At 39.4% G+C, this 14,711-nt stretch overlaps 2 protein-coding genes across 2 annotated transcripts; both read right to left on the bottom strand.

Moving 5' to 3' along the window:
- Positions 1–299: 299 nt before the first annotated feature.
- Positions 300–14,226, bottom strand: LOC115748717 (DNA polymerase epsilon subunit B). The gene is made up of 14 exons (XM_030685312.2): positions 14,219–14,226; positions 5,245–5,426; positions 4,934–5,117; positions 4,289–4,442; positions 4,011–4,142; positions 3,414–3,491; positions 2,226–2,330; positions 2,047–2,127; positions 1,827–1,957; positions 1,626–1,720; positions 1,444–1,543; positions 1,194–1,308; positions 986–1,096; positions 300–718 (listed from the first exon to the last, which is right to left on the bottom strand). Exons 2-14 carry the CDS (start codon positions 5,393–5,395, stop codon positions 572–574), a joined length of 1,584 nt encoding a protein of 527 aa, XP_030541172.2. The 5' UTR covers positions 5,396–5,426; positions 14,219–14,226; the 3' UTR covers positions 300–571.
- LOC115748718 (glutamate decarboxylase-like) lies at positions 6,460–10,266 on the bottom strand. Its single transcript, XM_030685314.2, has 6 exons — positions 9,970–10,266; positions 9,380–9,584; positions 8,798–8,998; positions 7,888–8,356; positions 7,636–7,688; positions 6,460–7,119 (listed from the first exon to the last, which is right to left on the bottom strand). The coding sequence occupies exons 1-6, from the start codon at positions 10,053–10,055 to the stop codon at positions 6,622–6,624; spliced, it is 1,512 nt and encodes a 503-aa protein (XP_030541174.2). The 5' UTR covers positions 10,056–10,266; the 3' UTR covers positions 6,460–6,621.
- Positions 14,227–14,711: the final 485 nt, after the last annotated feature.

Consider the following 14,711-nt stretch of genomic DNA (forward strand, 5'->3'; position numbering starts at 1 on the left):
ATTTTATTTTCTGGGTGGCCACATTTGGGTTGAGAACTTCAAATGCATATCTGAACTGCCAGACTCGAGATGTGGTGAAAGGGAAACAGAGTAGTCTCTGAGCCAAGTTCCTATACCGTAACCCTTAACGATGAAGCATAGCTCACGATGCTGCAGCGTTAATTTCAGAAGCTTTTAGTGAACAAATGCAGGTAATTTTCACTCGAACCTTTTCAGTTGTATTAGCAGTCGAAAATGGAGCAATGTGCTCCTTTGCACTAAAAAAATTGCCTCCCGTTTTCTCACCACCCTGCAAGTTCCCTTGGAAGTATTTCACGAATGCCTATCACGATATGGAAGATGGTACAAATGAAGCAAAGAAAAGTTTTGACTTATTCTTCGGCTGGAATGCTATGAATACATCTTTGAATGTCCGCATGGCCAGTGGCCAAAAAGGCTCTCTGCATACCCTACCAATTCTGTACACAAGTGACTTGGTTATTTTCCACAAACGGTACACTAAGAACAAGTTAGCTTTTCTGGTCCTCGGATGAAGGTGGTCGGCTGATAAATACTGTGTTGTTAGGATCCCTTATGCTGGTAAGGCCGATAACTCAACTTCTCGAGTACAAGGGCGATAAGCAACAAAGGTGCCATCATTTGAGAAAGAACCAGGATTGAAGCAAGTGATTCCTGTGTAACTGAATGCCTTCTGCTCGCTCTTGTCGCCTAAAACTATCTGCATTAGAAAGAAGAATAAAACGTCAGTGAGTTTACAAGGAACATTTATTCTTTTCTTGTTCTAATGGCATTAAGTCCCTTCACATAACCTTGAACTTCTACAAGCATCTGCGCATAAGTACATCCTCAGACCCTAAATGTGCTCCCTCAATGGATAAACCTTAAATTTGTTTCTGGTTTGTGCAAATGCAGAAATTTTTCTAACAGCCATACACAGCAAACAATAATTTCAATAGAAAGTTGGGGAAAAAGAAGTTATTAGTACCGTGTGTGGAGTCGGATATAGATGGAGAGTATGATCGTAATTCCAAATTACTGGTTGCACGACAAGTGGGAGAGGGCATAGATGACTCTGATGCGTTATCGTAGCAACTAACTGCAGCAAATGACATGATGAGCTTCATAGCAGCAGCAGTGAAGTGTGAGGTGCGCAAGCTATATCTTACGAAGCTTTAGACTGTTAGGAACATTACATGCTCAAAAGGATCACTCGTTTCTTCTGTGGAGGGAGGCATCAGACATGAGCGACGCATCCTGTATAGCAAATCCTGGCGGAAAAATACGATTTCTTGGGTGTAGAACTTGATTCTGTCAAGGAACGCAAGACAGAAACAGTGAAGACAACACTATAGGTGTTTGTACGAGCAGACAATACCCAGTTTATATTCACAATGTCATCATGATGTTCTACATTTTCATATTTTGATTTATCCTAAGAACAACCTGCAAGGATTGCTTGCAAATATGGCATTTGGAATGTGATTCTGAAACTCTTCTGTGATATATCTGGGCAAAGCACCTCTAGGTAAAACTGTTGAGGGACCTGAAAAAAGTGGAAGTTGATTTTCGTAAGGCTTTAGCAAAGAGGTTCATGCACTTCAAATCAGAGCATATATGTTTATTACCTGCATCCTCAGGGCCTGGAATAAACAAAAACCGACTATGCTCCTTCAGACGTGGATGGGATTCAATCATCTTCCCAAGCTTGCCGAACTGCACTCTACATGTACACATTACTTGTTACCATCTAGAGCAAACCATCTGTACTTAGGAAAATAGAAGGAACTTGTGTTCTCTATATAACAAGAATTGAATGCATTGCTCACCTGATGCTACTGTAGGAATGGAAAGAAAGGTTGCAGGGTCGAGAGCAAAAGTTTCCCATAAACACAAACAATGAAGGAACTACCTCCTCATTCTCAAAACCATCGAGGACTGTCTCTAGTTTTCCCATAGCCTTCTCTACGGACAAAGATGATATTCAAATCAAACCACACTGAAATGTAGAACTTCAAAAATAAATTAAAGTAGGTCTTCATAAATAACCTCTTCATTGTCTAGCCAAACATCAGACATGACGATGAACATGTCATTAACTGCTCTTTTTTCTGATTCTGCAAGTCTGAGCTGTAAAATGCGTAAAGGAAAACGATAATACAGCAGAAGTTTCATGAAATAATTGGACATTTTCACCATCTATTTAGTCCATAAAGTTTTCAGGATACAGTCTCCTCTTTGGTTAGTGTACCTCCTCCAAAAAAATCAAGCCCCGAAAGTGCTTTCAGAGACTTATCTCGGTCTTCTAAAGGAGGAAATCCACACGTAAAGATCTTCATGACAAACCAAAAAACTCTTAAAAGCTTGAATTGATACCATAAAACACAAGATAACCTGCAAAAATAACTTCTGTAGCAGCTCATAGAAGTGATGTCAAAAGTTTATACTACTGGTGATTGATAGATTCTACTTTTCCTTGTAAACTAGGAACCTGTTTTAAGAGAATGGTTTGGCTTATTTCATACTCGGTTAAAGTTTGTGGCTTTCTCATATTATGGAAAAATAGAAGACATATGTTTACTGGTTGAAATGACAGACAAGATGAAGGAATAGAATTCTGAATGTAGCATATCATGATCTCAATCTGTCAGACATTTCATCCATGTGTTCCGATAATTCATGCTGCGCATCTATCCATTGAAAGAAGGAATTCTGATAGATAAAATCCAGTAGTTAGAGCTATCTGAATAGAAGCGTGCATCTTTCATGTTTAGGCAATTGTATGTACTTTGCCAATTGAATTAAAACTGTCAAGACGATTACAATGAGAGTTGATTTGAAAAAATTTATTTCCATAGATTTTAGCCAGAGGCTGCTAAGACAGAGTAATAGAACCCTCTGAGCAGAAATAAATCATGCAAGCTTACGAGAAAGGAAAATGCATGACCGCAAACAAATTAAGAAGCTATGTGTGTAGTAGAATCATTTGTCTTAGACAACTGCAAAAAGCACGTGAGTTCCATTGCCACTTCATCTTATGGGAATACCACTGTCCGTCTATGAATTAGAAGTGATCCTGATGTCTTGTTAAGAATCATCAGCTAAAACTCATTTACTGCATTTGGTAACTTTTTGGTATTCTTTTTCCATAACAAAGCAAAACAATTATAATTCAACTTTTTCCCAAGTTAAACAATACAAATGTCAATTTGATTGCTTCATTTCTTACGGTTTACCCTGCAAAATGTCTCCCTGTTAGTCTGTGTATGATTGAAATAACCAACAAAAAAGACACCCTTGTCAGTTGCAATACATACTGTATCAAGACGTAGTAAAAGCAAAAATAATTTAAAGGAGAACAATGGGGCAGTTAGTGAAAAATCTAGCAAGATTCCAATACAGAAGCCACAACTCACCTTAAAAATCCCCTCCAGCAGCATCTGACCTTCTGCTACAACTATGGTATTCTCAGTAAAGAAACCTGTCGTTATCTTGTACTGCTTGTCAAAGAAAACAACAACACGGGACTTCTCTTTGTAGTCGAATAAACTTAACCTTAATCACAAGTACTTAAGAGTCTTTGAAGGTAAGAGAAAAAAATTATGTGCTTATCCCCTGAACCATGGCTATCTAACCACATTGGACTATTGTTCAGCTCATTTAAAAGGAGATCCAATTAGTTATTTCTACATCCTTTCACCCCCTCCTCCCAACTTTGCAAGACCTATTTCAAGTGATTTTTGACAAATCCATGCAAAGAAAAGCCTCTATCAAAAGCAGTTGCAACTGTGCACCTGTCTCTATATGGTAGGCTGACTGGGAAGTCAGAGTTCGCAGATCTTATGACAAGGTAAAAAGAATTACCAAACCTGCTAATTAATCTAAGCACTACTTAAGGTGCCAGAAAAAAAAAAAAAAGAGAGTTGAAATGAGAAAGCAAGGAGAATTTAATGTATGAGAAGCCAACTGAACAAACTTAAGTGGCAAAAAGAAACATCATATGAAAAGGATATTGCATCGGACAAATTGATCTCTACAGAGGCAGTGAGGTCTTCCAAGTAGAAATGGCCATCCTCCAACTGAGAAATCACACCCATTACCCATCTCCGTCCAGTTTGCCCCACAAGAGATTGGATTGGAGATATCTGTCAATATTATTCACAAGCATGACAGAACTGGAGTCAATTCCAATGATGAAAGGTTTACTGCTTTTTCCTTAGAGACCCACATTAGGCAGGTGCTAACAATACACCGACAGCATTAGGTATGGTTGGGATGACCATTGACTTACCTCGCAACTTCCAAAATCGGTTGTGTCAGTTTCAAACGCAGGCTTCGCGAAATGCTGATCACGAGAGAGTCTCTGATAGAGCAGCAGAAACCTATCCTTATACAGCTTCGCTTTCGCAGAGGCCTCACCATGAATGGGCAGGCTTCCAGTGTGCCTACCAGTGACAAAACTTCAATAAGCACCACATTTTCAAATGCCTCATTTGGCCGAAAGAAACTTATAGCTGCCACGAGAGGAGTCCTTGTCCCCAAATCCAACGAACTAAATTACTGATTCAGACTTGTCCTCTCTGTGCAGAACGTGCAAAAGAGAATCAGTTAGTTCAAAAAGGGATTCAGAAATCATACTTTGCATCAAGAATCTAATTCAGAGTCCTTTAGGGACTCCATCGGAAATTTTTTCAAAGATGAACATATGCAGGAAACGAAGATTTGACCATTAGGCACCTGTCTTGGGCCTACAAGAAGATATTTGAAACAGCAGAAATGCTTTACATCGACTCGAAGCACCATTGTTTGGAAGATCATTTCAGACCGTTGAGAGAGCTATAATCGATTCTAAGTGTCTCTGATTTCTTAAATGTCGAAGCTACATTAAATAAGGAGCCAAAATAGAGGACATTAAGAGACGAAAGCAAATAATTACTCATAAAAAATCTTCTTGACTGGATCATAATGAAACTTGGGAACCAAGAAGGCGTCGATCACGCGAAATGCAGATCCCCGGCCATCGCAAGCTGCATTAGGGCTTTCCTCAACCGCGGCTTCTGCTTCCAGTAAAAGATTCACCACCCGATTCACTGGATCTTTGTCGATTATCGAAGATTTCACTGCGAACAGCGTTCCATACGCACCGCATCGATTTGATTAAACAACAGCAATTAAAGCACCTTATAGATCGATCTAGCAAACTTTTTCCTGCAAAGAGGGGACGAGAAATGGAAGGGCGGAGGTTACGAGATTCGTGCTCGAGCTGATCGAGGAGGAGGTCGAGGGCGTCGTCCTCGGCGCCGGAGAAGCGGGAGGCGAAGGAGATGACGGCGTCGAGGGCGTCCACTTTGAGAGTGTAACCTCTCATCTTGAACTTCCTCTGCACCTTCTTCTTCATAGCCACACTCACTCTCTCTCTCTCTCTCTCTCTGGGGACGAGTGGGAATGAGCATTAGCGACCGAATTTTCCACCGTCATTACAATTCAGAAGCTTTTGTCATTTTGGCGGGAAAATCTGCTTCTCTCAATTGGATTTGGCGGGAACTTTAGGGCTCAGCCTCGCAGCTTGGAGATTCTCAGGCAATAGTCGCGTTTGAAACTCAAAACGCCGTCGCATGCCGTCACAGCACCGCCCCCGTTTCTCCTTTCACTTTCATCTTCTTCTGCGTGACAGTATCTCCGCCTCCATTACGTTTATAATTAGTCAATAAACGAAATAACGATTACTTAGGCTTATTTTATTTCGCTAAAAATAAATAATTAATAAATATTTTCTTAAAAATAATTATTTATACCGCTTGAAGTAATTAGCCAATGTACGATAAAAAAAGTTATCCAATGAAAATATTTTCATTATCAATAACAATTTGAGCTTAAACATTTTCATGGGCGATTAAAATATTTTTCTTTAATTTATTTTTGTGACCCATTATAGGAAAATATTTTCTAAATCGTATATCTTTCGCAAAGTAAACAAAGCTTTAAAAGTTTAAATTTTTGCCTAATTCCCTGCATAAAGTGTGATTTACTCACTTTTTCGCAATAAATTTCCACTCCATCAATCATATTGAAGGATAGACATTTATATAGTTTGCAACAATTGTTAGTAATAGTCTATTTGGTTTAGTATTCTAAAAGATATCGATACCATATTTTTCATATATTCACCGAGAACTCGTGCACGAATAAGTGTACGATACAAAATGAATTTTGTACGGTAACTTTATACGTAAGTGCTAATTGGATCATTCTATAGACGTTTGATGTAGTGCAAAAACACCTAATTTAGAATATTTAGGATTTGATTGCATTTTTCGAACGTTGAATTTTGAGTGCACATTGAATAAAACGTTGAAGACTTATGGCGTAATTTTTCCTTTCCAAAAACATACTGATAAATAAATTATTTCGTCGATATTGGAAAACTTAAAAAGAAAACAAAAAGAAAAAGCTTAGAGCGTCGAGAAATAAAGATACTATTTATCTTTCAGTAAGACAAATTTCAATAATAAGGCTTAAGAGTTCATCCTAGTGAAATATATCCGTAATGCTTGTAGTAAGATAAACAAGCAGTCAAGCCCAAACCAACATTACGACAGAAGCACACGAAATGACAAGAAAGTCCTAGCAAGCCCCAGTTCTCCTACCATCCACCAGCCTCTTCCAATGGGTTGTGATTTCCCTCTGAGTTTGCTCCACGCTCTTCTTCACCCGCTTTTCACTCCCCTCCCCACCTCGCGCCCCGCCGTCGACGGCAGCTGTCATGTGAGCCGCCTTGATTGTGCCGCGGCTCGGCTTCGCGTCCAGATGCATCACGACCTTCTCGATGTCCCCCGCAAGCCTCTCAGCGAGGCTCCTGCTGAAGTCCTCCCGGATCACGACACGGAGGACGGCCACGTGCTCTGCGTCGGGCGGCATCGTGTACGCCGGCACGATCCATCCGAACCTCCTCAACTCCTCAGATATGTCGAATACCGTGTACCGGCTGCTATCCTTGAGGGAAAAGGCGACGAGCGGCACGCCATCTTCCTTCGACAGTATGTTGAACCGGCCCGTCTGTTCGATCTCCTCTCGCAGTGCACGAGCATTCGCCATGCAGTTCTGAATGATGTTTTTGTATCCCTTGCAGATGCAGAGTCGAGACATTTCAAAATTCAAGTCAAAACAGACAGAAAAAGATTCTATAACATGTTAAAGTGGCCAACTAGAACTCCACAGCTTTCAAAAGCAGCCAACTGATCCCTATGACTGACTTGAATGCTTAATAACTCTGCCAGTGCTACTGTCCAATATAGAACTAAGGTCGATCGTAGGAAGTTGCCACTTTTCATCGGTTAACGGCCACCATACTTCTAGTTTTGCCGAAGGTGTACGGATTCGCACAAGGAGACAATCGCGCACAACTCAAGTAGCAAGTCCGAAACCTATGTCAAGTAATTTCAGCTGAAGTCATTTTCCATGGCTAACCAAGTACTAATCAATTTGTCCCTCCGCTCTCGTCGATGGTTCATACTGGTTTTGATGGTGATTGCAGTTCAATGCTTCATGACAGTGTTCTGATTGAAATTTTCACAGCAAACATTTCCATATTCAAGTACAAAATTTGGAGCATAAAAAATGAAGATCATGCAAACTCACCTCCAAACCCAGCCTTATAAACTGATAATATTGAGCTATAATTTGACTCGAACCTGCCAGAATAACCAAGTAGAAAGATCAATAGGATAGCCACAAATAAACACAAGACAGCAAGTCACCACCTCATCATGATTGCATACATATAGAGAGAGACAATTGGTAAAAGGACATCTTCCATTATTAGAGATCACTAGGAAAGAGCAAAATTTGTATTAAGACAAGTTCTATTATAGGTTAAGTTCTTGGTATTACCTTTAGAAAAGTTGAGCGTGAAAGTGGGTTGATCAGATCCGAGGTAATTAATGTGAAAGATGAGTTCCTCGGGCAACTCTTCTTTGCTCCTCCAAATAACCCATCCAACACCGGCATAAACAAGGCCATACTTGTGACCGCTAACGTTAATGCTCTTAACTAGTGGTAGACGGAAATCCCATTGGAGATGCGGGTACAAAAACGGGGCTATGAACCCTCCACTTGCAGCATCAACATGAATGGGAGTGTCCCATCCGGTTTCCTTGTTCTTCTTAGTAAGGAGCTCATTAAGGAGTTTCACATCCTCGAATTCTCCATTTAAGGTTGAACCAAGTATCGCGGCAACACATATCGTATTTTCGTCCACCATCTCGACAGCTTTCACTGGGTCCATCACATAATAACCCTCCTTCAATTTCACTTCCTTCAGCTCAACCTCAAAGTACCTAGCGAACTTCTCCCAGCAAACCTGGTTTGAACCAACAGACCAACAGTTATGAAATACAAAAGAAGTAGCTTAAGCATCCCACAAACAACACCTAAATTGCAGCGGACATTACATAGGTATACTCATCAGAATGTTGGTCTCACTGTACATGATGGAATAACATAATTACGCACATCCACATTGTGATCCGCCACTCGACCACTTAAAATATTCATGTCTAGTCTACTTGCAATGTCTACAAGATTAACAAGACCTTCAACTTATCGGTGAAAAAGGTCCCTGATATCAAACAACTTAGATCAGACTGCAAATTGAATTAACTGTATCACCAAATCAAATACTTAAGATGTATGAACTCAGTTCTTAGAAAGATACTGTGTGGACAAGATGACATTCAATTTAAGAACGTCTACCTCAAACATACATAAAAAGCAATTTTCACAGGGAGAATGTGCAGCATACCTGCACATTAGCTCCAGTAACTATATTCGGCTTGTCATAGGGTTTTCCTTCGGACTGTCTCTTTTTCTGCCACTTCCTCTTCATTGCCAACCCTGCCAACATTATAGCCTCTGACGACCCCACTGTCCCGACACCGATTGCGGTCTCGTCATCTCCCACAGGAGCATTGAAAAGGTGGGCTATCATGTTAACGCACCGATTCTGCAAAATCGGTCGGACACAACTGAATCTTTGCCGGAACAATAAAAAGACTAAGATCGACAAAATTACTCTTACCCTCAATACTGAATAACAAATTATGTAGTTTCATCAGAGGCATAAAGAGTTAATCAAGTCAAGACTCTGAATTCCAAAGGATGCAAAATTTTAGAAGACTCTGAATTCCAAAGTATATGCCAAAACAAAAGTATAATAAAGAACTATCCAGCCCTCCAATATCTTCAATCCAGCTTCGGACAAATCAACTTCCTGTTTCTAAGTAATCACATCTCCTTTCTCTGTTGTTATCATACTAACAAACCCCTAACTAAGAAGCAGCTCACACGCAGATACATTTAGAAAATGGGAAAGAGGGCACAGAACCTGGAGCTCTGTTGTAACAGGGTATTCGTCCATATCGACATAGTTCTTGTTGATCGAAGCCATGATCAGCTTATCGCACTCCGGCTCCATCCACGTAGTCACGAAAGAAGCCAAGTTCAGTCTCGGATTCCCATCCAACATCAGTTCATCGTTTATTATCTGGTAAGCCGCTTCTTTCGGTATCGAATGCTCCGGCATCTTGAACCTACCCAGCGATCGAAACGATCACATTAACACTAATCAACCATCCACGACGGAAAAACAAGAAAAACCCATCTTCGCAGACATTCCAAAAAGAGAGAAAAGCGATCACGCAGCCCTCTCGATATTGTTCCCCACCACCTTCGTGATAGCACAGATGTTTAACGCACACTCTATGGAGCTTCGTACCCAAGCCTCCAAACTCGTGGAAAAAAACCAGTCTTGTCTAAGAATTTAAAGTAACAATCAACGAAGAAAAGAGAGGAACTCAAACGTTTTCATGACGACCAAACAAAAGCAACCAGAAAAAAAAGAAAGAAAGAAAGAAAGAACTAACAAGACTCCATATCAAATGGCCAAAACAAACGAAATCAAGAGCGAGTGCCTACTTGGGAAGAGGGTCGCGGACATATCTGCTGGCAAAAGTGCAGTGAACATGCTCGTCGTAGTCCAACGCCGTCGTCGTGACCACCATTCTTCCTCCCTCTCGCCCACAAAACAAGGAAAACCGAGCGACAGAAACGAACCCACTGCCGACGAGATGAGGGAGCGGCTCTTTAAATGGAGAGAGCTTGCTTTTCTGTGCGTGCAAAGAAATGGTTGCTTTTGCTTTGGATCCGATAATGATGAAGAAGATGATGCTTAGTGATTGCTTAAAAAGAAGATGGGTCGCTGTGGATTCTTGGAGCGACTTCCTCTGCTTCGCAATGAAGATGGAGAGGGAGGAGTGGAGTGAGTGCCCTCACAAGTGGATTGCGTGGAAGGGCGAGGACACGTAGTCGTGTTGCGAAGAGGTTGCTTGAAACGGAAGGTAAAATACCCGGGGGGGGTCCACCGGGTCCGGAAACCCGACCCACATTGATGGTTGCCCACATCCCCCTGCGGTGGGCCTTAGCATTATTGCCCTTGTAAAGCATATCTAACATATCCTCTATTACGAGAAAATTTTATTTTCCCATTATCCGATTATATATTTTTTTATTTGTACAACATGTCCAATAAAATCCGTTCGACATTAAATCCGACAAAATCCAGTTAATTGAGAAAAATTTCAAATCTATCCACTGCTCAGGCATTTACGATGGATGTCCACAGACTTTGTTCTCGAAAAATTTGATTAACTTATTGTGTAAAGAGAATGATCCGATTTTAAAAAATTAAGATGTAATTAAGATATCAGAAAGTAAATGGGCGGAAAAACACAATTTAGAGAAAAGGACGACATCAGCCGGAACAAAATAGACATCCTCGATATCTCATTTTCAGCTTATTATTCAAAGTTTAATCATAAAAAAGAAGATACGTTTTGAAGATTGAGGATATTTGCATACTTTTCAAGATTTTATGAGTTCAGTATTAGGAGAATAAAACTAATGCTGAAGAAATAGCACAAACTCAAAAAAAAAAAAAAAAAAAAAAAAAAAAAAACCAAACAAATATTTACAAAAACCCCAAACTTTTACTCATGTGACACATTTACCATAAACTTTTTCTTGTGACATCGAAAACCCTAAACTTATACCCGTGTGACATATTTACCTCAAAATATTTTTTTGGGACATTAAAAATCTTAAACTTATATCAATGTGACACATTTACCTCAAAATTTGGGATAAATGTGTCACATGCCTATAAGTTTGTAGTTTTTAGTGTCACAATAAAAAGTTTGGGGCAAATGTGTCTTCATTTGGGTAAATGAGTCACATGCTCTTTGGATTTTTTTGTATCAAAGAAAAGTTTGGGGTAAATTGAATGATTATAGTTTAGGATTTTTGGTGGCTTTTTCCAAAAAAAAAAAAAAGTTAGAGTTCACATTCAATCCTTAATTCCTTATCGTTGGAAGTTGACTGGCAGATGCCAACACGTGTCGGAGAATAATGACCTTATTAAAGAAGTGGTGTCAAATCACCGTCGGTTCGCTCATCATCGCTAATTGACGAGGCGATACATCCCCGTTCAATACTCGTCTGGATGTCTTAATGCATTTCAACGACCGATTTATCAAAATCTGAAAGTTCTATGGACGGTCCACATTAAGGCTGAGCCAAAAAAAAAATAGGCTGGATCTAATTTACTAGAACTTATGGGTATCAATTCGGTTCCCGATTCCAAGTGGGAACTACCCATCCGGATCAATTAGATCGGATCTATTTTTATTTTATAAATATTTTTTTTAATTCAAGCTATCTCCCTCAAATTCTCAACCAGGCCGGACCTATTTTATTTGAGGTTTGCACTGAAGATGTTGTCCATTCAAGCTAATATATTTTGTTGGAGAATGAGGAAAAGCGAGACCTTTTGGTATGTTATACCTCCCCTGTACATCTCGCTAATGGAGATGGTTCATATTTTGGGGTTTACCGAAAGCATACTTGCATGATGCATGACTTTGAGAAGAAAAAAGAGGGTTAGAAAAGGGAACAAGTGCTGCGGTTTTCATGATTTTGTCAATATGTGAGAATTCAAAGTGGCTTGAATGAATGCAGAGTATCAATGCTGAGTATCCTACATGAAATTGGGAATAGCTTCATTGATTCACTCACGTACAATTTTTTTTTAATTGATATTAATGCTCGGTAGAATCGGTTTCATAGACCTACTAGAAACCAGACCGGACAGATGGTTTGGTACTCGAGTGGGCTATGAAACGAGTGAGCTATGAAACGAGTGAGTAGTTCACTGTTCCCATTTTGTGGAACCAATCCCTAGCGGACGATTCTTCATTCTAGGATGGGAACCACCCATTTTGGAATCGATCACCTCTAGTTGACATCCATCGAGACATATAAAAACAGCCGAAGAAATTGTCAATTATGTCTTAAATTTATTATACGAATATTAATTTAGTTATAAATGTTTTAATTTTAACATTGTAGTCCTACACATTTGCATAAATTTTAACATTTTGCGAAACCGATCCCTAGTGAACGGTTCTTCGATTCTAGAGTGGGAACCACCCATTCTAGAACCGATCACCTCTAGTCTATACCCATCGAGGCTTATAAAAAAGGCCGATGAATTTGGTCTTAAATTTATTGTACGGATACTAATTCAATCGTAAATGTTTAATTTTAACATTGTAGTTCTAAACATTTGCATAAATTTTAAATATAACCCTTCCGACTAGTTGGCACAAAAAATCGTCAACGTGGTGATCCACAGGTTGTTCACATCAGCGTGTGGCGTGAAACGATCAGTGTCCATAATTTTCAATAATAATTAGCCGAGAAGAGTACATTTTAATTTAACACAAATGATTAGAATTACATGGGCAAAGCTTAAAATTCTAGTTTTAAATCGACATTCATACAATATGTTTATAAGTGATTGATGATGATTTCTCTTCATAAGAAGTATATAGAAAATGGAGAATTACAACTTGCAAGATTTTAATCAAAAAATAAAGAGCGTACATGAACCAAAAGCACAATTTAAAGAAAAGGACAACATTAGCCGGAACAAAAAAAGACATCCTAAAGATCTCATTTTCAGCTTATTCAAAGTTCAGTTAAAATAAAGAAGATTAGTTTTGAAGAATGAGGATATTTGCATACGTTTCAAGTTTCTATGCGTTTCAATATTAGGAGAAAATTCGACCAAAAAAATATATATATTAGGAGAAAAACACTATTGCTGAATAAATCGTATAAAAGCAAAATAAAAAAAAAGAATTAGATGGAGGTTGACTGACAGTTATCGACACGTGTCGCATAATCCGAAAGTGGGTAATCCTACTGGACCACTGCGATGCGAAGCCGACTGTGGGGGAGAAGTCCAACGAGTGGTGTCAAATCACCATCCAGCTCGGTACTGGTCCAGGCGTCTCAACGCATTTCAATTGCCTACTTGTGAAAATTGAAAGTTCAAAAGAGGGTTGACAAGAGGTCAAAGGGCGGAGAAATTACTTCCAGTCGTGAATTTACTTGTACAAATCTCACTCCAATTCTAATTTTTTCAATTATGCCGATATAGTCACAAAAGTCCAAATACAGTCATCCCGGCCAATAGGTCAAAACTATTAACGTGGCATTCCACAAATTGTACACTTATTTGTTACATGGGATGGTTAGTGGTGATTGAGTGCCACGTTAATTATTTTTAGCAGCAATTGGCTAATATGACTACACTGAAATTTCACGCAAAGATTTAGGATTACACTGGAAAAATTAAAAAAAAAAATTATGACTAAATAGACATCCACACAATAGGTATATCACTAATTGGGTATTATCCTACGTGGCATAGCCGACATTAGCAAAATCACCGTGTCAGCAAATTTCAGTTAAAATTGGCTAGAAACACTAAGTTGGCAAATTGCAAAAAGGTATAGAATTAAATTGGCACAATTGAAAATTTTATGACTAAATTGGTAAATTATTCAAAAGCTTTGAGACTAAATTGGCCAAATCGAAAGGTTTAGACTAAATCGACATAAGTATAGTAAGTTTATGACTCTTTCTTTTGTAATTTCCCCTAAAAATTCCCATAGAGCGGTTGATTCACAAATTGTGAAATTAATCAATCCTGTGTGAATGTTTGTAAGGATAGAAAGATCATCTCCAACTTTGATACCCTTAGGAGACAGCATCCTCATCTTGTGAATCTTCGTAAAAATTTTGCCAATTGGATTGACCAAACCTTCTCTCTCTCTGTACAATGTATAGAATCATGGATGTCAGACATCTAATCAAGCTTGACACCGCCGGGAGCTCAACCGGATTTGGAGTCGAGGCAGGCAAGGCCACTAAAGCAAAAGGTTGATGAGGGTAGAAGAGACGAATGCCGGCAGTGGAGGACGAAGTGATGGCTAGCTTGAGGCAACGGCGAGCCACCGCACGCGACGCTGGCAAGAGAGGGCTAGCTTGTTGATGGTGGGTTGGGCTAAGATTTTGGTTTGGTGGGTTTGAGGGTAGTAATTTTGAAACGGTGAGAGTGGTAAAAGCCGGAAAGAAAATGACAGATCCGTGGACAAGATTAGAATATTGAAATAATGCAGATGCCACTTAAAAGTGAAAAGTGGGTGACGCTATGTCTGTCTTCATAGCATCTTTTTGTCCTTCCGTGATGTGGAAGCTCGATAGGAATGTCGGCCGTTAAAAAGTAACAAAACCCATGGAAACTTGCTTCCCCC

The sequence above is a fragment of the Rhodamnia argentea genome, chromosome 1 (genome assembly GCF_020921035.1).
Source record: "Rhodamnia argentea isolate NSW1041297 chromosome 1, ASM2092103v1, whole genome shotgun sequence".
NCBI lineage: Eukaryota > Viridiplantae > Streptophyta > Magnoliopsida > Myrtales > Myrtaceae > Rhodamnia > Rhodamnia argentea.